Source organism: Carcharodon carcharias, chromosome 2, assembly GCF_017639515.1.
Source record: "Carcharodon carcharias isolate sCarCar2 chromosome 2, sCarCar2.pri, whole genome shotgun sequence".
In the NCBI taxonomy this organism is placed as follows: Eukaryota; Metazoa; Chordata; class Chondrichthyes; order Lamniformes; family Lamnidae; genus Carcharodon; species Carcharodon carcharias.
This window is the reverse complement of record NC_054468.1, coordinates 231084237-231111646: the sequence shown is the minus strand read 5'-3', so window position 1 is coordinate 231111646 and position 27410 is coordinate 231084237. Positions and strand designations below refer to the sequence as shown.

General features: G+C 44.7%; 1 protein-coding gene across 2 annotated transcripts in view; it reads left to right on the top strand.

The window, feature by feature from the left end:
• LOC121289991 (collagen alpha-1(XII) chain-like) overlaps window positions 1–27410 on the top strand; it is a 278622-nt gene that overhangs the window by 132461 nt on the left and 118751 nt on the right. For both annotated transcript variants that reach the window (XM_041210101.1, XM_041210090.1), the window contains 7 exons: window positions 8744–8863; window positions 11560–11706; window positions 17528–17644; window positions 21799–21951; window positions 23229–23303; window positions 25854–25993; window positions 26734–26857. In XM_041210101.1, coding sequence (XP_041066035.1) covers window positions 8744–8863; window positions 11560–11706; window positions 17528–17644; window positions 21799–21951; window positions 23229–23303; window positions 25854–25993; window positions 26734–26857 — 876 coding nt within the window. The remainder of the gene's footprint in view (window positions 1–8743; window positions 8864–11559; window positions 11707–17527; window positions 17645–21798; window positions 21952–23228; window positions 23304–25853; window positions 25994–26733; window positions 26858–27410) is intronic.

Sequence of the window (27410 nt, the reverse complement as noted above, 5' to 3'; positions counted from 1 at the left end):
CAGCCCAGGCAACATCCTGGTAAATCTCCCCTGCACTCTCTCTAGTGCAATCACATTCTTCCTATAATGCAGATTCCAGAACTGCACGCAATATTCTAGCCGTGGCCTAACCAGCGTTTTATCTAGTTCCAGCATAATTTCCCCGCTCTTATATTCTTCTCCTCGGCTAATAAAGGCAAGTATCGCATATGCTGCCTTAAACACCTTATCTACCTGTCCCGCTACATGCCCTCCTGAAAGGGCAGACAAGGCCTTGTTCAACACCCATCCAAAAGTCAGCACTTCACCCAGCACAGGACTCCTCTCAGTACTGTATGGGAGATCCAGCCTAGATTACACTCTCAACTTTCCAGAGTGGGCTTCAACTCACAACCTTCTGATGCAGAGGTTACCACTAATCTATGGCAAATACTCAGGTCAAATATGCCTGCAAAGGGAATGTGTAGCGCTTCCTGGCGGACGTCACGCTGGGCGGGCCTTAATTGGGACATAAAATGGCTGCGTCCCCCCGATTGGGGGCACCGATCGGAGGCACACGTGCCCGCTCCCCCAACCCCCCTTCCACCCAATGGGGGAAAAATTTCCCATGTGTCAATCATTAGATGATACAATACCACACTGGCACCATTGCTTGGCTTTCCACTGTTCATTCCTTCTGCTACAGGATTCATATGTGTTTAGTCATAGCGTAGGCCATTTGGCCCATGGTACCTGTGCTTGTTCATTGGAAGAGCTATCCAATTAGATCCAGTACCCCGCTCTCTTTCCCCATAGCCCAGCAAATCTTTCCTTTTCAAGTACTTATCGAATTCCCTTTTGAATGCTAATATTGAATCCACTTCCACCACCCTGTCAAGCAGCGCATTCCAGATCACAGCTACTCGCTGAGTTAAAAAAATCTCCTCATCGCCACAGATGAGGAATCATAGTTCATAGAATGATACAGCACAGAAGGAGGATATTCGAAACACTGTGCTCCTGCCAGCTCTTTGAAAGAGCTATTTGGTTTAGTTGCTTAGCTGTTTCCCTATAACCCTATAAATTAGTCCTGTGCGTGTCCAATTGCCTTCTGAAAGTTCCTAAGGAATCGGATTCCACCATCCTTTCAGGTAGCGAGTTCCAGATTTTAAAAATCTTGTGTGTGAGAAAAATTTCTTTAGTTATTATTTTATCAATTATTTTATGTCTTTGAGCTCTGGTTACTGACCCACGTTAGAGGAAACAGTTTTTCATTGTTTGGTCTGTCAAAAATACCTTGTAACTTTGAAAAAAAAAACACTCTGGTTCATTCACTAATTACATTAAATTTGTGTCCCCTGGTAACCAACCCTCCTGTCAGTGGAAACAATTTCTCTTTATTTACTGTTATGATAGACAATTCCTCAATGTTGATAGTGACTTTATTACAGCAATGTAGGTATGGTAGGGTTTAAAGGTTGTGTTACTGGGCTAACATTCCAGAGGCCTACGATAATAATATTCCAGAATTTAAATCCCATTATGGCAGTTTGTGAAATTAAATGCAGTTTTAAAAAAAAAAAAATTCTGGGCAAAATAGCTGATATCGGCAAAAGTGTCTATAAAGCTGTTGGTTTGTTGTATAAAACCGGAGCTCGTTCCCTTTGGGGAAGGAAACCTGCTGTACTTACCTGGCCTGGGTCTGTATGTGGTGCCAGGCCTACACATGTGGTTGTCTCCTAACTACCCTCTGAAGTGGCCCAGGAAGCTCAGGGCAACTAGGAATAGACATTAAAAGCTGACCTTGCTAGCAACGCCCACATCCTGAGAATGAATAGAATATGTACCGGTTAATTTGCTTGTTTATCCACTGTATTGTATTTGCCACCACATGTATTGCCGAGCAACCATTTGATTCAAGGCAAAAATAGTTTGGGCCAGTACTCTTATTTCCCAGTTTTTACTGGTGTTCCATTTTAAGGTATACAAGACCATTTCGGACCAGTATTGTTATTTTCTGGTATTCCATTTTAAAGATGTTTGCAGAGTTGACAGCTAATCACATACATATACAGGATATTGCAATAATTGGCCTTCTCATGTATCACAGAATCACAGAATTGTAGAAGGAGGCCATTCGGCCCATCGTGTCTGCACCGGCTTTCTGAGCATTTTAACTTAGCGCCAATCTCCTGCCTTTTCCCCTTAAACCTGCACATTGTTTCTATTTAGATAATCATCCAATGCCTTCTTGAATGCCTCAATTGAACCTGCCTCCACCACACTTCCAGGCAGTGCATTCCAAACTCGAACCACTCACTGTGTGAAAAAGTTTTTTCTCACCTCTCACTTGCTTCTTTTGCAAAACTCTTTAAAACTGTGCCCTCTGGTTCTCGATCCATTTACAAGGGGGAACAGTTTCTCCCTATCTACTTTGTCAGGACCCCTCATGATTTTGAAAACTTCTATCCAGTTTCCTCTTAGCCTTCTCCTCTCCAAGGAAAACAGTCCCAATTTCTCCAATTGTTCCTCATAACTGAAGTGTCTCATCCCTGGAACCGTTTTCGTAAACCTCTTCTGCACTCTCTCCAATGCGTTCACATCCTTCCTATAGTGCTGCACCCAGAACTGTACAAAATACTTCAGATGAGGTCTAACCAATGTCTTTTTTAAGCTCATCATAACCTTCCTGCTCTTGTGCTCTATGCCCCTATTAATGAAACCTTGAATACTGTATGCTTTAGAAACAGCTCTCTCTACCTCTCCTGCCACCTTTAGTGACTTATGTACATATACACCCAGGTCTCTCTGCTCCTGCACACCCTTTAGAATAATATCCTTTATTTTATACTGTCTCTCCATGTCCTTTGTACCAAGGTGTATCGTCTCACACTTCTCCACGTTGAGCTTCACCTACCAGCTATCTGCCCACTCCACCAATGTGTTAATGCCCTTTTGAAGTTCTACATTGTCATCCTCACAGTTTACAATTCTCCCAAGTTTTGTGTCATCCGCAAACTTTGAAATTGTCCCCTGCACACCAGGAAAAGCAAGTGTCCCAATACCAACCCCTGGGGAACTCCACTACAAACCTTCTTCCAGCCTGCAAAATACCCATTAACCACTACTCTGTTTCCTATCCCTTAGCCAATTGCTACTGTCCCTTTTCTTCCATGACTCATAACTTTCCTCACAAGTCTGTTGTGTGGCACTTCATCGAACGTCTTTTGGAAGTCCATATACACCACATCAACGGCCTTGCCCTCATCAACCATCTCTGTTACCTCTTCAAAAACTCCTGAGTTCTCGTTGTTTTCTCACCTGAACTCTTGTTGTTTTCTCACCTGAACTCTTGTTGTTTTCTCACCTGAACTCTTGTTGTTTTCTCACCTGAACTCTTGCTGTTTTACCTCCTGAACTCTCGCTGTTTTACCTCCTGAACTCTCGCTGTTTTACCTCCTGAACTCTCGCTGTTTTACCTCCTGAACTCTCGCTGTTTTACCTCCTGAACTCTCGCTGTTTTACCTCCTGAACTCTCGCTGTTTTACCTCCTGAACTCTCGCTGTTTTACCTCCTGAACTCGCGCTGTTTTACCTCCTGAACTCTCGCTGTTTTACCTCCTGAACTCTCGCTGTTTTACCTCCTGAACTCTCGCTGTTTTACCTCCTGAACTCTCGCTGTTTTACCTCCTGAACTCTCGCTGTTTTACCTCCTGAACTCTCGCTGTTTTACCTCCTGAACTCTCGCTGTTTTACCTCCTGAACTCTCGCTGTTTTACCTCCTGAACTCTCGCTGTTTTACCTCCTGAACTCTCGCTGTTTTACCTCCTGAACTCTCGCTGTTTTACCTCCTGAACTCTCGCTGTTTTACCTCCTGAACTCTCGCTGTTTTACCTCCTGAACTCTCGCTGTTTTACCTCCTGAACTCTCGCTGTTTTACCTCCTGAACTCTCGCTGTTTTACCTCCTGAACTCTCGCTGTTTTACCTCCTGAACTCTCGCTGTTTTACCTCCTGAACTCTCGCTGTTTTACCTCCTGAACTCTCGCTGTTTTACCTCCTGAACTCTCGCTGTTTTACCTCCTGAACTCTCGCTGTTTTACCTCCTGAACTCTCGCTGTTTTACCTCCTGAACTCTCGCTGTTTTACCTCCTGAACTCTCGCTGTTTTACCTCCTGAACTCTCGCTGTTTTACCTCCTGAACTCTCGCTGTTTTACCTCCTGAACTCTCGCTGTTTTACCTCCTGAACTCTCGCTGTTTTACCTCCTGAACTCTCGCTGTTTTACCTCCTGAACTCTCGCTGTTTTACCTCCTGAACTCTCGCTGTTTTACCTCCTGAACTCTCGCTGTTTTACCTCCTGAGCTCTCGCTGTTTTATCTCCCCCTGAACTCTCGCTGTTTTATCTCCCCCTGAACTCTCGCTGTTTTATCTCCCCCTGAACTCTCGCTGTTTTATCTCCCCCTGAACTCTCGCTGTCTTATCTCCCCCTGAACTCTCGCTGTTTTATCTCTCCTGAATTCTCGCTGTTTTATCTCTCCTGAATTCTCGCTGTTTTATCTCTCCTGAATTCTCGCTGTTTTATCTCCCTCGAACTCTCGCTGTTTTATCTCCCTCGAACTCTCGCTGTTTTATCTCCCCCTGAACTCTCGCTGTTTTATCTCCCCCTGAACTCGCGCTGTTTTATCTCCTGAACTCCTGCTGTCTTATCTCCCCCAGAACTCTCGCTGTCTTATCTCCCCCTGAACTCTCGCTGTCTTATCTCCCCCTGAACTCTCGCTGTTTTATCTCCCTCTGAACTCCCCCTGTCTCAGCTCCCCCTGAACTCTCGCTGTTTCATCTCTCCTGAATTCTCACTGTTTAATTTCCCTCGACCTCTCGCTGTTTTATCTTCCCCTGAACTCTCGCTGTTTTATCTCCTGAACTCTCACTGTTTTATCTCCTGAACTTTCGTAGTTTTATCACCTGAACTCTCGCTGTTTTATCTGCCGAACTCTCGCCGTTTTATCTCCTGAATTCTTGCTCCAGGGAAAAAGAAAAGACTTGCATTTTCAAAGCATTTCATACACATTTTGAACCTTTATGGGTGTAGTCACTATTGCTAGACAGGGGAATGTGTCAGTATTACTTTTCTCACAGAAATTCCCACAGATGACACTGAGACAATTGAGCGATCAGCCTATATTTTTAGTTGACAGTTGAGGGGCCAGCGTTTCCAAGGCCACCCAGGAAGACTCCCTCCACATTGCCCTTACCCAAGGTGGATACAGACACATTTTACCTGAATGTGGGCTTTGCTGGCAAGGCCAGCATTTATTGCCCATCCCTTGCTCCCTGGTGGACCTGCTTGAACTGCTGCCGTCTGCATAGTGATGGTATTCTCACAAATGTGTTAATTCTTTGTAGCAGTTTGATACAACTGAGTGGCTTGCTAGGCCACTTCAGACAGCAGTTAAGAGTTAACTATGTTGGTGTGGGATTGGAGTCAGCCCAGCATGGCAGGTTTTCCTCCCCAAAGAGCATTAGTGAACCTGTTGGGTTTTTATAGTAATCCAGCTAATCATGGCAATGATTCCAGATTCCTTTATAAAATTAATTTGAACTCTCAAACTGCTTTGGGAATTTAAACTCCCGTTCTAGTATAAATGATTCATATGGGCCTCTGGGTTACTAGTCCAGTAGACATTACACTACACTACCATTCCCCGCTCCCCACCACCCCCCACCCCCCCACCCTTCTTAGCCTGTGGACATTGAGGCTAATTGCAATGTCTCCAAACGCTGTCTCAGCTGAGATCAGCTAACTGGATACAGTGACTCTTCATTAACCCAGGGCTCCCAAGCTTATTTCCACTATTTTATAGCCAACATCTATTATGAATCCTGTTTCAAAATCCAGCCAAAAAATAAATCAAGAATTGGCTGCTATCCTCCAATCTTGAAGATTGATTTAATGCTGGAATGTTGAGAAGAGCAGGCTGGGTGATTGGTTGTTCGGTGACTTCTGTACATTATAATTCACTAAGGGTGCCAGCCATGGCTCAGTGGGTAACACTCTCACCTCTGAGTTTGAGAGTTTGTGGGTTCAAATTCCAATCCTAAAATGTGTGCCCATAATCTAGGTTGACATGCCCAGTGCCCTACTGTAGGTGGTACTGTCTTTAAACTCAGCTTCTGTCGGATTTCTGTGTCCTGACAAGTTATATAACTAGGAGAGAGCTTTAAAGTAAATAGCATGAGAGAGGATTCATGTGAGTGGAGATTGTAAACTTAAAGTGAAAGGACAAAGCAATAGGGCGGGGTGATGATATATGTGATTGTAACCCGAGTGTGACAGGAAGGGACAGAGTGTACAAATATAAGAGTGCACCAGAAAATATGGTCAGAGTGGTGAAAAATGGCTTGAAACTAACAGAGGGGAAAGAGGATTCAGGCAAAGGGAGATTTATAAATCCAAAGATGGAAGTCGAGGCAATATAAAAGTATCTCAACGTGGTTAAAGCAAGCTGAGTGAGGCAGGGAGGGACAGAGTGTTTAACGGTAATAGTGCATCAGAGAGTAAGGTCCATTCAGAGAATAGTAGTAAAAAAAAATGAAGTCACTTTATGTGAATGCACAGAGCATCTACAATAAGAGAGACGAACTACTGGTACAATAGAGATAAATGGTTTAGGTCTAATTGCCAATACAGAGACATGGGGCTGAATTTTATCCTCGTCGGGGGCGAAGTTGAAGGGCACAGGCACGCTTCCGATCGGTGCCCCCGATTGGTTGCATGGTGCATTTTACGTGGGCGAGCCAATTAAGGCACTATGCACTCCCTGTGCGGGTGGGGGAGGGAATCCCAAAATCAAGAATGCTCTCTTTCACGCATGCGCATGAAAGAGCGCACTCATCTCCCTGAGGCTAAGTGCAGCCTTAGGGAGATGGGCTCAAAATGTTAAAGACCTAAAAATAGAAAAATAAAATTTCCCTAACATGTCCCCTCTTGTGACAATGTCACATAAGTTGGGACATGTCCATAATTTTCACAAAAACTTTATTAAAACTTTTTAAAACCTGCATGAAGCATGAAACCTCATCCCGCCTGTGGATGAGGTTTGATGCTTTTTCTAATTCGTGCCCGGGCTCCTGGCCTGCCCACCAACCTTAAGGTTGGACGGGCAGCCCCTTTATTTACTTAATTGCCTCTGTCAATAGCCTCAATAGGTTGATTTCGCTGCGTCCCCACCTTCCTGAAAATTTAAGTGGAGCGTGGTGACGTCGGGAGTTCCACCCGATGTCACCGCGCGTCATTTTACGTATTGGCCACCGGGCCCCACCACCGCTCGCTGATACGTAAAATCCTGCCCGTGGTTACAAGGTATCCAAGGTTGAGAAATAAATATTCCAGGGTACACAACATTTCTAAAAGACAAGCAGAGTGGAAAGGAGGAGGGATAGCCCTGATAATAAAGGATGACTTAAGGACATTGGTGAGAAAGGATCTTGGCTTAGAAAATCAGGAAGTAGAATCAGTATGGATGGAGGTTAGGAATAGCAAGGGCCATAAAACACTGGTGGGAGTAATTTATAGAACCCCTAACAGTAATTATACCATTGGATTAAACAGGCAATTATTGGAACTTGTAACAAAGGCAATGTAATAGTCATAGGGGACTTTAATTCTAATATAGCCTTGAAGCAATCAAATTGGCAAGAGTGATCTGGAAGATGAGTTCATACAATGCTTTTCTGACAGTTTCCTGGAGCAATAAGTTGTGAAAACAACTAGGGATAAAGCTATTTTAGATCTGGTATTGCACAATGAGGCATGATAAATTAATAATGTCATAGCAAGGGATCCACTGGGAAATAGTGATCACAATACAATTGAATTCCATATTAAGTTTGAAAGAAACATACTCCAATCACAAAAAAGAATCCTAAATTTAAACAAAACCAATTACATAGGTATGAGGGGAGAGCTGGCTAAGGTTGATTAGGTAAATCGACTAAAAGACATGGAGGTAAATGATTAAGCACTTGGGTCGTTTTATGTTAAATGTGCAATATAAATTAAGGTTATTTTTGTTTATGTTGAAATCTGTGAAAAGGAAAATCAAGCATGGGGTTTAATGTTTGCTCAATTCAAAATCAGCTGTTTTAGACTATCATCTGACATTTAAGTTGTGTGTGTGGACATGTGTGTAAATTATCCCATTATGTGTGTGGACTTGTGTGTATCTTTCCATCCATATAATTTTGTAACCAGAGGACAGAGATTTAAACTAACTGGCAAAACAAGCAGAGGGGAGATGAGGAGAATAATTTTCACACAGCGAGTTGTTGTGATTTGGAATGCACTGCCTGAAAGGGCGTGGCAGCCAATTCAATAGTAACTTTCAAAACAAATTGGATAAATAACTGAAAAGAAGAAATTTCCAGGGCTATAGGGGAAAGTGCAGAGGGAGAGAGACTGATTGGATTGATATTGCCAAGAGCCAGCACAGGCACAATGGGCCGAATGGTCTCCTTCTATGATTCAATGTGTGGTAACTCTAAGTTTGGGAGGTTTGTAGGAGACCCCCAGCTTGTACGTTGTTTTGAGAGTATTTGTTATTTTTCTATTGAGGTACCTTCCTCTTTCCTGTTTTTGAATCTTTGCCAACAGACCTACTTGGATACCAAGGCCAATCAAAGTCAAACAGCAGAGCAGGAGACAAATCTCAGCCACTTTCTGACTTTATCTGTGAAATATTTCAAGGGTTTCTGCTTGGTTTTTAATGTGTCTCCTTTATCCCCCTCAGTGGGTCTGTTGGAACCTCGCAATCTACGCGTCTCTGACGAGTGGTACACTCGATTCCGTGTGACCTGGGATCCCGCTCCATCGCCTGTACTTGGATACAAACTTGTCTACCAACCTTCAGGTAGGTAAATACCAACATCTGTGCTGCACATGTCACATCCTCCTGCACTTTTACACATAGGGCAGGATTTTTCACTCGGTGTACGGGCATGCGCCCCACACGCCCGAGCGTAGAAAGTGCGCGATGACGTTGAGCAAGCATCCCGACGTTATCACTCACCTGGGTGGTATTTTGGTCGGTGGGCGAGAGCAGGTGCCGGCAGCGCGCCCGCCAACAATTAAGAGGCCTATTAAGGCCATTAATGTATTAATGAAGCTGGATTTTTCACTGTCCGTCCAACGTTACGGTTGGCGGGCAGGCGAATTGGCCAGGCAGCCTTTGGATTTTTGAGGAAGTCTCACCCAAGGGCAGGATGAGGTTTTTGACATTAATTTTTCTTTTTAAAAAAAAACCAGAAATGTTTGTGCAGAACTTCTTATAATCTGTATGTTTAGGTTAGTGAGTCCAATGTGTGGACGTTTCTGGTTCTGCATTTTAAAATCTTTATTGGATGGCTTTAGATTATCCAGCTCCTCGAGGCAGCTCTCTGCCTTCAGGGAGCTTTCATTGCGTGCTCGCCGCGCGCCCGCGCTGACTTCGGTGCTTGCCCTCCTCCCGCCCCTACCCTGACAGCACTGAGCCTTTCAGCACGCCTTCCACGCCGGCTGGCTGGCTGGCTGGCTGTTTAATTGGCCAGCCAGCATGAAATTGCGGCCAGGGGCTGATTGCGGGTGACAGGCCGCTTCCTGGCCGCTCTCAGGCCTGCCCGCTGCACCCGCCCTGACGACCTCAAAACTCAGCCCCTGGTTTTATTTCATCTCCTGTGTTGGCACTGCAAGTAATGCATCACCTTGAACTTTCCGTTTCCATGACACGTGCGCTAGGTCCAGCTGAAATATGCTGCTTTCCTAGTTTTTACGATTTTCCTGCTCTAGGTTTTATTCACTGGGTGGTTGGGAATAACAAAATTTAAAAAATGCTAATTATTACATGATGAAACAAAACTTGAACTTGCCTGGCCTGACAGAGCTGAGCGGTACTGACTCTTCACCTCCTGAGTTGGCACACCTTAACCAGAGCTTGCAGAGCCAGGGACGGGTAGGAGGTCAGTCAAGAGTTTCTGATTGTGCTTTCCATCTAGCAGCCCTTGGCCAGGGGGCCAGCAGGGGGAGAGTTCAGCTACCCCATGAGAATGGTCCACCTGGACGTGCTATCCAGAGGGCTTCACATTGCACTGCAACCTAGGAACGACCTTTGGTTGGGGAGTGGGTTGTGGGGTGGAGGGGGGGAACATGTCGGAGGCAGGCTCAATCCTGGCTTTCGAAAGGGTGTTGGATAATTATTTGATCAGAAAAAAGTGCAGCGTTTCAGGGAATCGGCAGGGAGGTTGGACTAGCTGAGTCGCTCTGGAGCGCCAAGACAAACACAACAGGCTGTGCTGTAACCATATAATGATTCCGAGATTTGGGGAGGGGCTGGGGGAATAGGAAAGACAAAATCTCTCTGTCAGTAGCTCCTTTGTGTGCATAGTACAGGCCATAAGCCTGGTTCAATTTAGAGTGGCAGTAACTGGAGAAAGTGCAGTCAGTAAGGCAGGCATGTGTCTTGTAAGTTTAAATTTGGTGGTGGGAAAGCTTTAGCAAAGTTAACCTGGGACAAAATCAACAGTAGTTCTGAAGTAGAACCATATTGGATTTGAAACGTTAGATCTGTTTCTCTCTCTCTCTCTCTCTCTCTCCACAGATGCTGCCAGACCTGCTTGAGATTTTTCACCACTTTCTGTTTTTATTTCAAAGCAAAGTATTTTGCTTTTAAAATACGAAAGAAGTTCTGTCCAAGCACAATGAGTTTATTGTGTGAATCAATCTAATGTGTGGAATTAAACGGGAGTGAAACAAAGTACTGTTTCTAGAAGTTGGGCCCTGACATAATCTCTGATTAAAACTGGAGCTGTTTGCACCAGAATTTCCATAATGGGGGCTAATTTTGGGGACCAACATGCCCTTTCACCCTGAAAGATGTCTGGCACAGGATTGGCTTGTGTATGGTTGCTTCAAACAGGCTTCATCCCCTTACAAATGTAAATAATGGGACCTAACAACTGTTTTAAGCCCCTGTTGCAGAAAGTGGTTTGGACTGAGAGCCAGGCCTGCTCTGATTGGGGTTCTACAGCTATTAAAACATTAGTGTTTTTAAGAAAAATTTGCAAAAAGAAATCCCTATGGAGCCAGGAGGGACAGGAGTGCTGCTCAGTACCACCCTTCAACCCCCTGCTAATGCTCCATGAGACTTAACTTTGTTCCTATTTGTCTCACTAAAATGGCTGAACTGCCTCTGCAAGTTGTAACAGACAGAAGCTCACCCAGATAATCAGGCCCAAATCTTGATCCCGATGCTGAATTGGGGACCTGAAGCCCAATTAAGGATCTGAGGCTCAATTTAAGACACAAGGCCTGAACCTCCATTGGGGCCCGGTTTCAAATCGATCCCCCTGTGCCCGAATCAGTTTCCACCCCTCTGTGAGATTATAATGTCAATTTCATCAGAATGGTTGTGCAGCGTTGGCAGGTTATTTTCACAATTGTCCGACTGTTTTTTCTGCTCCCCTTTCCCCCACCTCTGTAAGGCCTCATAACCCACGCATTCAGAGGTCCCCCAGCATAAAGAGAAAACGAAGCGAGAGAGGTGTTAACGTGTGCAACGATTTGCTGTTTCAGGCACCAATGAGAAAATGGAGTTGTTCGTGGGGGATGTGACATCTTACACGCCGCAGAATCTGAAGCCTGGCACACCGTACGACGTCAATGTCTATGCCATCTACGATTCAGGAAGCAGCGGGCCACTGGAAGGTCAAGGCACTACCCGTGAGTTGCTTTAGCATAATTTTTTATTGAGGCAAAAAAGGGCTGCTTTTGGTTTTTCTTTACACTCACTCATAAGTTCATGCCTGCCTTCAACCACTGGGCCTTATCAGGAGACCGCCCCAGTTTGGAGAAACATGCTGCCCTTGACAGGTGGAAGATCGTGGTCCCTGATGCGCGTGGCTGGCCACGAAGGTGCCACACAGGCAATGCCAACCTGGGCCTCTTCCCTCTTGAGAGGCCCCTTGCAAAAGATAAAAGGAAAGTGATCAAGCCTACAGGCATTGATGTTTTTGTTACACTGGTGGCTTTAATAGTTTATCTTGCTGAATGCTAGAACAAATTTGTGATGCTGTAGCACCAGCAGGGACACCATTATTTAATACCAACCAACCAGGCATGCAGTCCCTTTAGTGATACCTCTGCTTAGTATTTTCCAATTACAGCTTAAAGGGGTGAGAAAAACAACCTCAGTTTCAAAATACTTTGCCTGAGCGTTGAATTGGTGTTTCAGTGTCAAGTTGTAATGGGTTCAATCAATGCTTAAGCTGAGCTACACAGGCCCCAAGCACAGAGCTTCTCTGTACTGAGCAGGGTAAGGGCTTTGCACTTGCTCTCAGAACCCCTGGTTGAGGGGTGGGATAATGTCCAGTGATCATGCCCCAGTTTTGTTTTCATTCATTTGGGTACATCGGTGTGGCTGGCAACGCTAGCATTTAGTCGTTATCCAGTGAGACGGTGCCAAACAAACAGCGTGGGGTAAGGCAGGAGCAGGCTCAGCTTTGAACTTTGGCTGTAGCTCCAGTCACAGATGAAAGAAAGATGATGAAGGAAGCTGGGATCATTCCCCTTAGACCAGAAACGATTAAGGGAAGATTTAAGAGGTGTTCAAAATTACGAGGGGTTTTGATAAATACAGAGAAATGGTTCCAAGTGGCAGGAGTGTCGGTGCCGATTTCAGATAATTGACAAAAGAATCAGAGTTGAGATGAGGAGGACTTTTTTTAAATGCTCTTTTGAACTGGAATGCACAGCTTGAAAGGCTGGGCAAAGTATTTTCAATTCTAACTTTCAAAATGGGATTGGATAAATTCTTGAAATGGAAACATGTCCAGGTTTATGAGGAACAATAGGGGAATGGGATGAATTAACTCTTCAAAAGAGCTGGCACAGACACAATGGATTGAATGGCTTCTCTCTGTGTTGTGTGTTTTATGGGCGAAATCATCCAGGGTAGGAAAAATGACGTTTTATCCGTCGGCCACAGTGGTGGCTTTTCACGCTGTATCACCCCAATCCCGCTACATTAATTATGCATTCCTGGGAAACACGACGTTTCCATGGTGGGCGGGCTCTCATTCGCCCACCATGCCATCACCTCGCAGCTTTAGCACGCCGGGCGCCATATTTAAAGTGCAGCCGCGTGCACACCTCTCAGTGCATCCAGCCCAGGACAGCTGCTCAGGATGGCCCCGAAAGGCAAAAAGCCTGTGCAGCCCCCAGGTTTAGTGATGCGTCCCTCGGGCAGCTTTTGGATGCCATGGATGCCTGCCCAGGTGTCATCTACCCTCGCCCTGGCCACAAGAGGGGCAGCAACATTACGACTCCAGCTTGGTAGGTAATGACAGTGGTGATCAGTGCCAGTGCTGCACAGAGAAGGTTGACTATCCAATGCAGATAAAGGATGAATGATCTCATGTGTGCCGCCAGGGTAAGGCAACCATCTCATCCCTCTAATCTCACATACTCAAGCCCAAATTCACTGCCAGCTGAAGGGACATTGCCATTCATTCTTTCACACACACTCTGACATCTCCATCTGGCCTCATCTCCTCTGGAGTCTGTCTCCTCAGCCCTCAACATCATGAGGCCACTTGCACAGATCAACATGTGACCCCACACACACCCTGGGATACCCTCCTTCCCTAGTACAACCCTGCAGCTTCTTCCCTTGCCTGAGGCCACTTATCTCCCTTCCCCAAGCAAGCCTTAGCCCTGCAGACGTACAAAGCCAACCTGCCTTATGGCATTTCAACTCTTTCTTGGACTCGAACGCAAGTTCTGTCGAAGGGTCATGAGGACTCGAAACGTCAACTCTTTTCTTCTCCGCCGATGCTGCCAGACCTGCTGAGTTTTTCCAGGTAATTCTGTTTTTGTTCTGCCTTATGGCTGGTCTGGTCTGCAGAGACCTGCCTGTAAGCCCCCCCTGAAAATAATGCGGGTGCTGTCTGTGAAGCCTGACACTGACGACTGAGAGTGCTGCTCGAAGCAAGGTAGGCAAATAAACTTGAAAGACCTGAGCAAAGTGCGGCTCACCAGATGCACGTCACTTATATGCTGTTGTGAAACACGTCAGCATGCAATCACGCTGATGAGTCCGGCAGGCTGACCTTATAAAGATATGCAGATGTATTCCAATGAGGTTCCTGGCGTCTGATGGTGGGAGACGCAACCCCCATCCACAGGCTGAATGGATGATGAAAAACTGGTTTTACACCGTCGTGAAAATGATTTTTGGCCTTCTCGCCATCTAGTCTGCTCACAACACCGAGCATGCCTGACACCAGCGGGCACGGATGATTCTGCCCGTTGAGTTGAATTTTCCCAGTTGGGTAACCAACTTCAGCCTCACTCCCAGATCGGGAACACTGAAGTAGTCATGGTTGGGTGTTGGTCACCATCTTCCTGGATGTGGCCAATTAAGACGCTGCTTCCGGGAGCCCCCGTCCAATTAAGGACGGCATGTGGATCATGGAGGCCCAATCAGAGGGCTTGCAGTTATAGCTGGCCGGAAGCCCCACAAGGAGAAGTGGACACTGCTGAGGCAGGCAGGAGATCACAAGGGTGTCACCAAAATGGAGTCGCTCTCTACAGCATTGGGAAAAATTGGCATTCATTGTGGAGGAGGAGCCTCTGGCTATGACTTTGGCAGGTTCATGACATCAGGTCCATACTAGGGTGATGGAGACGAGGCTTGGATAGCTGCCCTGGTCTTTTGTCGGGGAGCTGCCTCCAGCTATCTGTGGGGTTCCAGGTTCAACAGAGTAAAGGTGGGGGGGGGCCTGTCCACTACTGGGAACATCCCGTCTATGTCATCACCTTTCCCCTATTTGCTCCATTAATGGTCTATTTGGCTACCTGCTACTGTCAGGACGGTAACCTCCGCTCTGTTGACCCTGGTTAGACACTTGGAAGTGGGGACGTTTCCAGTAGCCAACCAGACATGCTCTTTTCCAACTCTGCTCCTGATTATGCCTCCTAACCCGCCTCCACTGGACCCAGAAACAGTATGGGCTGAATTTTGCTGTCGGCGAGCAGAGGGCGGGGCCCGCTTGCCGATGCGAAAATGACACGGGATGATGTCAGGGGCAACCCCCGGCATCATCCCACACCATTTAAATCTTCAGGAAGGCGGGGGCACAGTGAAATCAGCTGTCCACCCGCCGACCTGTCAATGGCCAATTGAGGCCATTGACAAGATAATTAAACCAATTAAAGGCCCTGCCCGTCCAACCTTAAGGCTGGCAGGCAGGCCGAGAGCCCCAGTGGGTTTCTGAAAAACATAAAACCTCATCCACCAGCCGGATGAGGTTTCAAGCAGTATTTAAAAAAGTTTATTAAAGTTTCAGTGAAATTTATTAACATGTCCCATCTCATGTGACACTGTCACATGAGGGGGACATGTTAAGGATTTTTTTATTTTTCTATTTTTAAAGTTTATACAGCTGTCAGCAATCTCCCTGAGACAGCACTTTGCCTCAGGGAGATGTGCGCTCTTTCGTGTGCATGCGCAAAAGAGCACACTGTCTCTTTTGGGGAATTCCCACCCGCCACCCGCCACCCACCCGCATAGCGCTTCCTGGCAGACGTAACGCTGGGCGGACCTTAATTGGCCCGCTCCCTTAAAATGGCAATGGGGCCCGCTTTGCCGGCAGGGATCGGCTCCCTGCCTGCCGGAGATTGGGTTGGGCCCGCCTGCCCAACAGACAGAAAATTCTGCCCCATGATTCAATTCTAGTTGTGTATAACATAGAAAGTGGTGCAGAGAAAATAAAAAGTAAATCATGAATCCTCGAGTAAATTAAACCGTGGGAATAGAATGAGGAGTACAAATTCAAAATGGTGAAAAGGTGTTTCAGGACTGACTTCAAGAGGCTCATTATGCACAGAGTGATCGTAAAACACAGCCAATATCAGTTTAGTTGACCACCTCCAATGGTGCCAATGGCTGCTGAATCCATATTGTATGCCAGCATTCATTTTTGGAGTTCACAAGAAGAGCAAGGTACTAGTGGCATGAAGGAGTGACAGGAGAGATTAAGAGCCACAAATGTGGTGTCACTGGCAAGGCTGGCATTTATTTCCCCTTGAGAAGGTAGTTGGGAGCCTTTCCTCTTGAAACATTACCTGGACACCTCCCCCTCCAAAGTATCCCCTCCATTCCTCCCTTTGCCTGTTCAAGGAAGGTAAAGAGGTGTTGCTTTTGCTCCACATCAATCTGCCTGTGGCCTCCTTTTGCTCTCTAGACAGATCACACATGCATTTGCAGGATAATTTTTTTTTGCTGAATGCTGATTTCCTCTGGGATTACACTGACAGCTGCCAGGTTCAGTCGAAATGTTGGCCAGTGTTAAATTAACAGCCCCTGCACACGCTCAGTTTTCATTCCCCACAGAAAAGTGGCAGGATATTCCTATCAACCCTTTGTTCTAGCCAACGCAGACTTCACACTTTCGAGTTCAAGCCAACTTTGAGGTCATGTGGTGAAAAGTTTATTTCAGAATGTAGGTGAAGGGATTAAAACCTCACCATTTAACCCTTTCATGCACAAATATAAGTAAAAGTCTTGCACACAATTTGTGTATCCATACTTCAACATCAACTATCAGCCACCACCATCCAGACTCCACTCTTGAGTGGTCACCTTTTTCTAATTTTTTTTCATTTCTTTTTCTTTCCCCCTCTTTCCTATCATCATGCTTTCTCTCATTTCTTGCCTCTTGGTTACTCTTCCCTCCAAAATTCTCTCTCCAAACCCTACAGCAATCCTCAAACTTCCTACGCTCCTGCCGTGATCACAAGCTTGACTCCCTCTTAGATAAGCTTGCAGCTTCCATCTGTACATCTTGACATCCTCTAATGGGACCATCTAGGACTCATTACTGCCTCCTTATGTGCAGCGACCCCAATTGCACCATCTTTCTCTCTCATTGACCTACTTACCCAGTGTGCCAGCTGGGGACTAATCTTGCCAATCTCCTGCCCATCCAACTCACCACTCCATGTGTTAACCCAGAGAGCTCTTTCAGTGGGCCAACTCTTATTGCCCTTCTCTGCATTGCCCTCCAAAATGTCTGTTCACTGGTAAACAAGACCCTTGTCATCTACGAGCTGAGGAGTGATGACACTTTTCCCATGAATGAAGTTGCCCTGTCTAGCTTTAGATTCTAACACATACCCTGCCGAGACCATCAGTAAGACATTGTAGCACCTGTCACCAGTGCACATCTTGCTCTGTCCCCACTATTTCTTCTGGTATTTTCTCCTCCTCCTCCATTGCTCTCACTTAATATTTGGGTCCGTTGTGAGTTTGATATCTGTGATTAGTCAACAACTCCATTATTGTGGTATCGTGCGAATGCCAGGATGGTAGAAGGAGAACCAGATGGACCTGGGGCTTCTTTCATCCAGCAATTCCCATGTTTACAAAAATTCAGCAGGACTGTGACACGAGACATCAGCTAAGCGGTAATGTGTGCAGTTGTTTCTGATGTTGCTCACGACATGGAATAAAATATTCTTTGGTCTTTCTTTTCTCTCCTAGTATACCTAAATGTGACAGGACTACAGACATACAAAGTCGGCTGGGACAACTTTTGCATCCAGTGGAACTCTCACAGGGCAGCAACCTCCTACAGAATAAAGCTGCAACCAGTTGATGGTAATCATGAGGGGAATAAAAGAGGGTTTTATTTTTAACATACCGGCTCTTTTTACAGATAATTTAGTTAGTTATCCAATACTCTTCTGCTTATATCCTAACTTGCATCAAGCCAATTCACCCATCTTCCCTGCTGACCTACATTGGTTACCAATCCAGCGACACCTCAAATGTAAGATTCTCATCCTTATTTTGAAATCCCTCCATGCCCTGAACCCTTGTTATCTCTGTAACCTCCTACAATTCGTCGAGTTCCCAGTGTTCCTGCAGTTCTGACTTCTTGTGCTTCCTTTCATTCACACAAGCAGCCGTGCCTTACTGTGTGACTCAATAAAACAGCAATAAATTTTTATCTCAATTTTATTAGTTGGCTAGTAGAATAATATATTTCGTTCGTGACTCAATGTTGCAACTGGAGAGAATTAACAAAGGATTCCAAGACATGGATAAAAAGAGGGGAAATTGGATGGTGCAGTGGATTATGCAGTGACAACAGCATTTCATTTCCATGGACTGTGGTTTGAATTCACTCCAGACTGAGTCTCTCTTATCCATTCAACTGTAAGATCTAATTTGAAACCAGTCTAAGAGCCTCAATTTTGTTCCTGGGACTTCTCAGCATAAATCTGTCCTGAATTAGCATTAAGTTGGCAATGCCTCTTGAAGACAGGATGGCACTGGTACAATAAGAAAAGCCTTTCAGATGTTAAGGCTCAGGCACCTTGTGAGGGCAACCTAGAGGGAGCTCTATTCTACATATAAATTGTGTGATACCTCTTTCTGACTTAAGGCATGCTTAATAGTAAAATTTGATGTCCTAAAGAGTAACCTTGCATTTATACAACAGCTTCCATGTCTTCAGGCCATCCCAAAGTCCTGAAACCAATAAAGTATTTTGGAAGTGTCATCACTGTTGTAAAATGTTGGGAAACACAGCAATCAATTTCTGCACAGCAAGCTCCCTCAAATAGCAATGTGACAGTAACCAGTTCCTCAGTTTTAGCTGTAGGGTAAAGGATAAATGTTGGCCAGAACACTGGGAAAATCTCCCTTGCTGTATTATGAGATCTCCTATGTCCACTTGAGAGAGCAGGTGAGGCTTAACATCTCATCTAAAAGACAGCATCTTCTTCAGTGCAACAATCCCTCAGTATTGCTCTGGAGTATGTGTACTTAAGTACAGGTTGAACCCGTAACCGAAAGTGTTGCCTCATAAAGCAAGCTGACCCTTCTGAAGTACCATCCTGAAATTGGCAGCTGGGAAATGAAGGGAGGCTACAACCCTTGAATTCTGTCTGCAGAAATGCCTCCAACCTTCACCTGACACTCTGGGTTAAAGTTTGTGGTGTGAAACCCCAAAATAGACTCTCAATCTAGATTGATACCCCAGTGCGGTACTGAATGAATGGTGCATTGTAGGAGTTGTCATCTGTGCCGAGTTTCTATCTGTTCAGATGAACCTTAGAAGCTCGCAGAATGTTGAAGAAGAGCGGGAAGTTTCTTTTCGTGTCCTCACCAATATTTCTCTCTCAGCCAACACAAACACTAACAGATGACCTGGTTACATAGCTCGCTGTTGTTCGGAAGATATTGTTGACACAAAATGGCTGTCATGCTTGCTGACATAACCATGGTCACTTCATGGAGATAATTTGTTGATGTGATAAGAGGCAATATAAATGCAACTGTTCCCATCTTTCTATTTATCCATGTCCTAACTTGATAACTAACCTGTGAAAGAAAAATATTGGCAGTGCAGGGCAATTCAAATTTAAACGTGTTAACCTTTATTATACTGATGTGACTTTGGAATGTTTACAGCTGTATGTTGTTTCCATATGGATTCAATTCACAACAAAACCTGTACGATGTTAAAAACAGGAAATTGAAGTGTGCACTGGAGAATATAACTCATTAGCCTTCATTAGCATAGTCTTTTAATGTTTGCCAACTAATTCACCAACAAATATGAAATAAAAGAAGTTGACTGGTTTCTGAAATGAACTTGATTTCAGGATCCTGAAAGTTAAATGAGCTGAAGCCACATATGCATACAAACTCAGACATGTGTATATACATAGACATGTGCATGCTCGCACACATATGTGTGCACACACACAAACACAATACATACCTGTGCACACACATAAACACACACACATAATTGTGCACACAGTCCCCTCACACACACAAACAGCTCATAAAAAAATATTGTGGGAAATATATGCAGAGTTCTCTCAAAGAGCACTTAATGTAACTGTGAACTGTGTGGTACTTCCTATTTTTAGTGTGCCACAATTCTGCCATGTGAATTGGAGACAAGTGGAAACCAGAAAATGTCCCACAGTGAATATAATCTTACTTGGTGTTAACCATGTTGTAAGATGGATAACAGGAGAAGGGAATCCTAGTAGCTGTTGTATGGTTAATTGATACTTAGAAGGTTTTCCAGATACAGTGCTCCTAGTAGGCCTGTGTCACAATCACAGGAATGTTTGGAGCAGGTTCATGGAATACCATTGCAATACAATTCTGGAACTTGGGAAATTTTAGGAAGTGAAAAAGGCCATATAACTCAAGCAAACCCCATCCCACTTTTATACTTCCAGCTATCCTCTTCCCATTTCCAAAGTCAAACCTGACAGTGTGGCAGAAGAGCAGTTTAAAGTTATTTTTGCGGGCTCTTTCAGGTTCCCCAAGAATAATATGGTCCTCTCCTGCCCTACCATCATCTCCTCCCAATGTACCACCCTGCCAAACTGTCACTGTTTCCGAGCAGCCCAATAGTGCTCGTTTCAAAATGATATTTTATCTTAAATTGTCAGGCAGGATTAGCCGAGAGGGCAGATGACCATTTTAAATGCAGATCATCCATTAAGACCTATACCCTAAACACTACCGGTACAGATGCTTGTTGATCCGCGTGGTGTTCCCACTATTTATTTATTTTCTGCCTCAGATTTCCAGGTATCTGCAGTTTTATTTTGCTTTTGGTCTAAAATTGTTTGTTCATCATGCCCAGGAAACCTACACCTAAACGCTCCAGTTTTATTGTTGTGAAGTTCCAGCTCAAAGGCTAGTCATTCATTCTCACTCAACGTGTAAAAGAGCAAAACAAAAACAGAATTACCTGGAAAAACTCAGCAGGTCTGGCAGCATCGGCGGAGAAGAAGAGTTGACGTTTCGAGTCCTCATGACCCTTTTGAAAGAGTTGACGTTTCGAGTCCTCATGACCCTTCAAAAGGGTCATGAGGACTCGAAACGTCAACTCTTTCAAAAGGGTCATGAGGACTCGAAACGTCAACTCTTTCAAAAGGGTCATGAGGACTCGAAACGTCAACTCTTTCAAAAGGGTCATGAGGACTCGAAACGTCAACTCTTTTCTTCTCCGCCAATGCTGCCAGACCTGCTGAGTTTTTCCAGGTAATTCTGTTTTTGTTTTGGATTTCCAGCATCCGCAGTTTTTTTGTTTTTACTTATGTAACAGAGCAAGTTCCCTCACCAGAGTTGCCTGCTCTTATTCGTATTTCCTTGCTTTGTCCCCATTCACGTTAATGCTGAGCACCCATCTTGTGTCAGTATGAATAAGCCTTGCGCCAGTGATTCCTAAGGGTTGCCTGAGAATTTCCTGCATTACTTTAGGGTCCCTGACATTGGTATTACATTATTTAAAGCCCTCTTTGAAAACTGATATTGCAGTAAAGGCTTTTTAAATAAATGACAACAGCTTAAGGAAAATGCAATAACTGTTCCTGTTTCTCGAGCACTATAATCCTGGACATAGCAATCGAAGAAAGTGTTGCAATATAATATAAAATAATTTACTGGCAAAATGTTACTGATAGGATAACACACAGCTCACCATGGATAGACAACTAAGAATACTTTATTCCAAATAACACAAAAGTTCAGAGATTGTTACATAAAAGTTAATGAGCCTAATCCTATATTTGTTCTTCGATATTGTTTATGCAGCGACAGTGATGTCTTTATTAGGATTACCAATGAATTTATTTTCGTAAACTCTCTGGCACCAGGTGCTCATCATTGTATCTTGTGACTCCAGTGTACGTTATTGTGCCACTGGAATAATATTGAATTGACTTCAGACACCCTGTTCACACTGAATGTTAATTTTTGCCTTTGCTGTGAAGCTTATAGCAGTGGGCATCAGGAAGTTACCATCAGCGGCGCTGAAACCAACCATTGCTTCACTGGACTTTCCCCTGATTCCCTATATGATGCCACCATATACACTCAGCTCCCGAACCTTGAGGGACCTGGAATGCAATTGCAGCAACGTACATGTGAGTACTGAGGTGCAAACTAACATTAACAAGAGGGCAATAAGCTTTCAAATTGCAGGTGGGGTCTGGAATAACATTAATGATATAATCAGTAACACAAGGCACTTGGGGAAAAGTCAATGAGGGCAATGTGAGAGACAGCTGTATTAACATCCGTGGAGATGCAGTCCATACCACAGGAGACAGTGGTCAGTGCCAGTGTGAGAGAGCTGGATTACATTCAGTAGAAATACGGACAGTAGCACAGAGTACTAGGGGGAGAGGGCTTACTGTGACAAATGTGAGAGATCTTGATTAAATCAGTCAAAATACATGCACGGCATTCGGATGCATTCTGCTGATATAATTGTTAGGACCACTCAGCAAACATCACAAGTTGTCAGACCAGGAGGCTATGGTGTTTTGGGCCTCGACTTCATTCTTCAACTCACCACCAGCTCAGGCTTCCAGATAGCTTCATTGGTCAATGCAACGGCCAATGTAGAACTGAGCTGTAGGGGGCCGGAAGGTCCCGAGAAAAGAGATAAACTACTTCCTCTGCTTGGGGGGTCCAGATAAGGGGACGTAACTTTAAGATTAGAGCCAGGCAGTTCAGGGCTGATGTCAGGAAGCGCATTTTTCACAAAGGGCAATGGAAGTCCGGAACACTGTCTCCCAAAAAGCTGTTAAGGCTTGGATCAGTTAAACATTTCAAAACTGAGATTGATAGATTTTTGTTGAGCAATGGTATTAAGGGGGCACAACCATGTGGGTAGATGGATTAAGTTATAGATTGGCATGAGCTAACTGAACGGAGGGGTTGAACTTCCTCCTATGTTCCTGAGTGGGAGGGGAAGAGGAGTTAAGCCTGCCGACCCAGTGACATGAACTGGAAACACGTGTGAATGGATATTGGAGGATTATACGAGTCGGTGTGATTGGAATGTCCCTTTGATCGGTTGTCTGCATCTCACTGTCCAACTTCAAAGAAAAAAATGGCCCCTTCACTGCCTTTGCCTGTGGAAATGTTTTATAGTTCAAGTCAGTGTCTCCTGGACAGGGATTGGGGGAGTTATGGGGGTGATGATGATGGGTGTGAGAATGGTTGCCATTACATTCCAAGATGCCACAATTTGAAGTTTGACCTTGAGGATTGCTAATGGGTTCAAGAATTTAATTGTGTGACTCAACCTACAACCGCATGGTCAAAAATTAACTTGTCTTCTTTGGTTTTGATTTTGTGATCATTTAAGGAATATTTGATTTCAATCACAAATGCCAGTTGTCTTTCTTTGCAGTGGTTCGCCCAACAGAAGCTCCAACAGAGCCCCCATCTCCTCCTCCACCACCAACTATCCCTCCTGCCCGAGAAGGTGAGCTATTTAACTTGTTCATACTGCCATTTCTAATCACCTTACTCAGAGTGATGGAAAAAGTAGTCAAAGAAACCTGTCTGGAAACTTCCTGGCCTCAGGTTTCAGCCAAAGTGAAACCTGAAATTCTGAAATAAGAAACCGAAAGCGTTAGAAATACACTGCAGATCTGACAGAACCTGAAAGGAGATGTTTCATGAGCCATTTTTGTTATTCATTTATGGGATGTGGGCTTCACAGGCTGGGCCAGCATTTATTGACCATCCCTAATTGTCCTTGAGAAGGTGGTGGTGAGCTGCCTTCTTAAACTGCTGAAGTCCATATGATATAGGTACACCCGCAGTGCTGTTAGGGAGGGAGTTCCAGGATTTTGACCTGGCAATAGTGAAGGAACGGCGATATGTTTCCAAGTCAGGATGGTGAATGGATTGGAGGGGAACTTCCAGGTGGTTGTGTTCCCATGTGTCTGCTGCCCTTGTCCTTGTAGATGGTAGTGGCTGTGGATTTGAAAGGTGCTGCCTCAGGAGCCTTGGTGGGTTTCTGCAGTGCAAGTTGTAGATCGTACACACTGCTGCTGCTGTGAGTCGGCGGAGAGAGAGTGAGTGTTTATGGAGGGGATGCCAGCCAAGTGGGTTGATGAAGCAGCTGAAGATGGTTAGGTCTAGGACACTACCCTGGGTAACTCCTGCAGTGATGTCCTGGAACTGAGATGATTGACCTCCAACAACCACAACAATCTTCCTTTGTGCTAGCTATGACTCTAACCAGTAGAATGTTTTCCCCCTTGATTCCCATTGACTCCAGTTTTGCTGGGGCTCCTTGATGCTACACTCAGTCAAATGCTGCTGATGTCAAGGGCAGTCACTCTTACATCGCCTCTGGAGTTCAGGCTTACTACTCTGGTTGGATGTGTTCCTGGGAGTTAGATGACATGACATCTTGCCTCAACTGCCCCACCCAGTTATAGTGTTTTGTCCCAATTCCAAATTTTTTTATAACAAGCAAAACATAAGAAAAAAAGGACAGTTTTTTAATGCCCTATGATTTTCCTCCTCATTGTAGCAATGAAGATTAACCTTTAATTCCAATAGAATCCAGGGTGGTTTTGAAGGGTTGGCATCTCTTGATGAGTTACCTTTCAGTGAAACTATGTCAGAATGTTATAATCCTTTATCTTTCACAATCTAAAGGGCCTGTCAGTATATTCCTAGTCATTACATTTTCCATCGGTGTTTCCCATATACATGTTGGTGGCAAGATGGGGGGATTATTGCCCTTAATTCCAACTCTTGGTTAAAAAAGTTGTATTTCTTTAATATAGCTTGAATTAATATCCTGTGGCATTGCTCATTTGCAGTTAGAAGTTTAGAAGTTGTTAGCCATTACACACTGGGGTTGAATTTAATGACGGAGGCTGAAGTCCTGCTACTGGGGTCAAAAGTGGGGGCTGATCCCAGCAGGACCTGGGGAGGCACATTCCCAATGGTAGCCACTTAAGTCGCTGCTGTGGGGCTGCCATCCCTTTTGAGAGCGGCAGGCTGCTTCCCGAACCACCAACCTTCTCCCTCCCCCTACCCCCCTGCCCCTCCCCCCCCAAACACCCCACAAAGAGCTGCTGGCTCAGGGCCAGTGCCGTGGAAGATGGGTAAGTGGGGTCTGGGGCAATGAGGACAGGCAGGTGGGATGGGGTCACCTAGGGCAGGTGTCGCGTTGTTACAGGGGCAGACATTGCTGGCAGGGAGGCCCTGCTGTGCACCATGAAATATTCAGAAAAACAGCCCCCCTCCCCAAAACCCACTGGGAGGCTGCCTGTGGTGGTGGGATCCCCCCCCCCCCCCTCACTGCTGGCAAAATGCCCACGGAGGTGAGAATAGCCCCTTAATTGGCCACGTAAGTGGCTCAAGTCGGTTGCCGGATGGTGGCACACTTCTGCCCACTTTCCTGTCACTGGAAAAATAGCATGGTGTCTGGAAAACGTCGAGCACACCCACTCTGGTGCCTCCCCATGTCATTTTCCCAGCCTTCCCATTTTCCAGCCCATTGCAAAGGGGCTGGTAAAATTCAGCCCGCCATCTCAGGAAGTAAGCCATCATCTGAAAGGGGAGAATGAGATTAGTAGAATAAAAGTAACTTTTAAAATTAAGGAAGAAGAACTAGAAATTGAAACCAGCTGGAAATGTTACATACAAATTACAGCACAGAAACAGGCCATTTTGCCCAATTGGTCCACTCCACAAGTCTCCTCCCAAACAACTTTATCAAATTCTATCGGTTTATCTTTTTCCTGTTTTCTCCCTCATTTATTTATGTAGTTTACCTCATTTATGCCATATACCACACTCTCATCATTCACTGCATGTTGGTCCCACCTAAAACATTGACCCGTTTTTCTCTTTCATTCAGCAGTTTGTCGAGCTACAGGGTTTGATTTCTATTGTGCATTATGTTTTTATCTCTTCTGCCTATCAATAGAAATTGTTCAGTTTATAAAGTAAGCACGTAATGTAAGGGAAAATACCTTCTGATGATTTTTATCCTTTTCTATATCAGTGTGCATGGGTGCAAAGGCAGACCTGGTGTTTCTGGTTGATGGTTCTTGGAGTATCGGGGATGAAAACTTCCACAAGGTTTTGCAATTCTGTTTTGACACCATCGGGGCTCTTGACAACATCAGTCCAGAAGGAATGCAGGTGTGAATGGTTGTCCTACTCCTATTTTGTAAAACAAGGTTGGCTTTTTTTCACACAGTGAGTTTGGCTTGACTGGTACAAGCATTGCCTCAGAACTGTAAGGCTATAGATTCAATCCCCAATACAGGATGCGATCAGTACTGGGAATGGTGCACTTTGAGAGGTGTTGATCATTGTGTGAAATATTAAACAGACAGACAGATCTCTGGTTTATTAGCCACTACAAATAGATCCATCTAAATGTTGTTTGCAAGCTGTTACACAATAGCCAAAATTAGAGGAGGAGTCCATTTCTTTCACTCTAGCCATTGGTATTAATCCCCAACCCCCACAGCTCTTCAACCCATCATTGATGATAAAATCTTCAGCCACCTGCATTCTACTCTCATGAATTGCCTCTCTAAACTTCCCTTCCTATAAAAAAAATCTCAGAGCTCCTCTTGTCTACCAAGCTTTTGGCCACTTCTGCAAATGTATCCCTTTCAGGATTAATATCCACTTACCTTCTGCCAATCTGTAAAGCACTGTGGTGTGTTCTGTACATTAAAAGCTTTATATAAACACAAGTCAGAATGTGAAAAATGGACATTGTCTTTACTCTCGTAGCAGCAGTGAGTACACCAGAATGCAACTCATTGTGTGTGGAAAGCTGAGAGATGTGCAGAAGTATTTTTATAAAATACAAGTTCTTCATACCTCATTCCTGACAAATTGAGATTTTTGTTTGCTTTTATGTGCAGATTTCTCTGGTTCAGTTCAGTGACGATGCAAAAGCTGAGTTTAAGTTGAACACTTACAGTGATAAAGGAACGGTCCTTGCTGCTCTTCAGCTCATCCGTTACAAAGGCGGAAACACAAAAACAGGTACAACAGAAATACTGCACATGGCTTCTAATTACCAGCATGATCTCATAGGATGTGCATGTGATGTGATGTTTACCCTCTTTTTAAACTTGGGTGGCAAGTGGGGTAAGTGACTTACCAGGGTGGTGATGAGCTAAAGTGTCCATGAAGATCCCAGGTTTAACTTGCTCTCTGAGATATCAGCAGTGGCTCAAATGGTGGCACTGTTTGAGTCGAAAGACTGTAGGTTCAAGTCCCATAACAGAGACTTGAACACAAAGTTTAGGCTGATGCTTCAAAGCAGCACTGAGGGAGTGCTACACAATCAGATTTCAGATGAGATGTTAAACTGAGGTCCTGTTTACCCTCTCAGATAGACATTAAAAGATCCCATGGCACTACTTCAAGAAGAGCAGGGAAGTTACCCCTGGTGTCCTAGCCAATGTTTATCTCTCAATCAACATAAAATAAACAGATTACCTGATCATTACCACATGGCTGTTTGTGGGATCTTACTGTGCACAAATTGGCTGCCACATTTCCTACAACAGTGACTATACTTATTGGCTGTAAA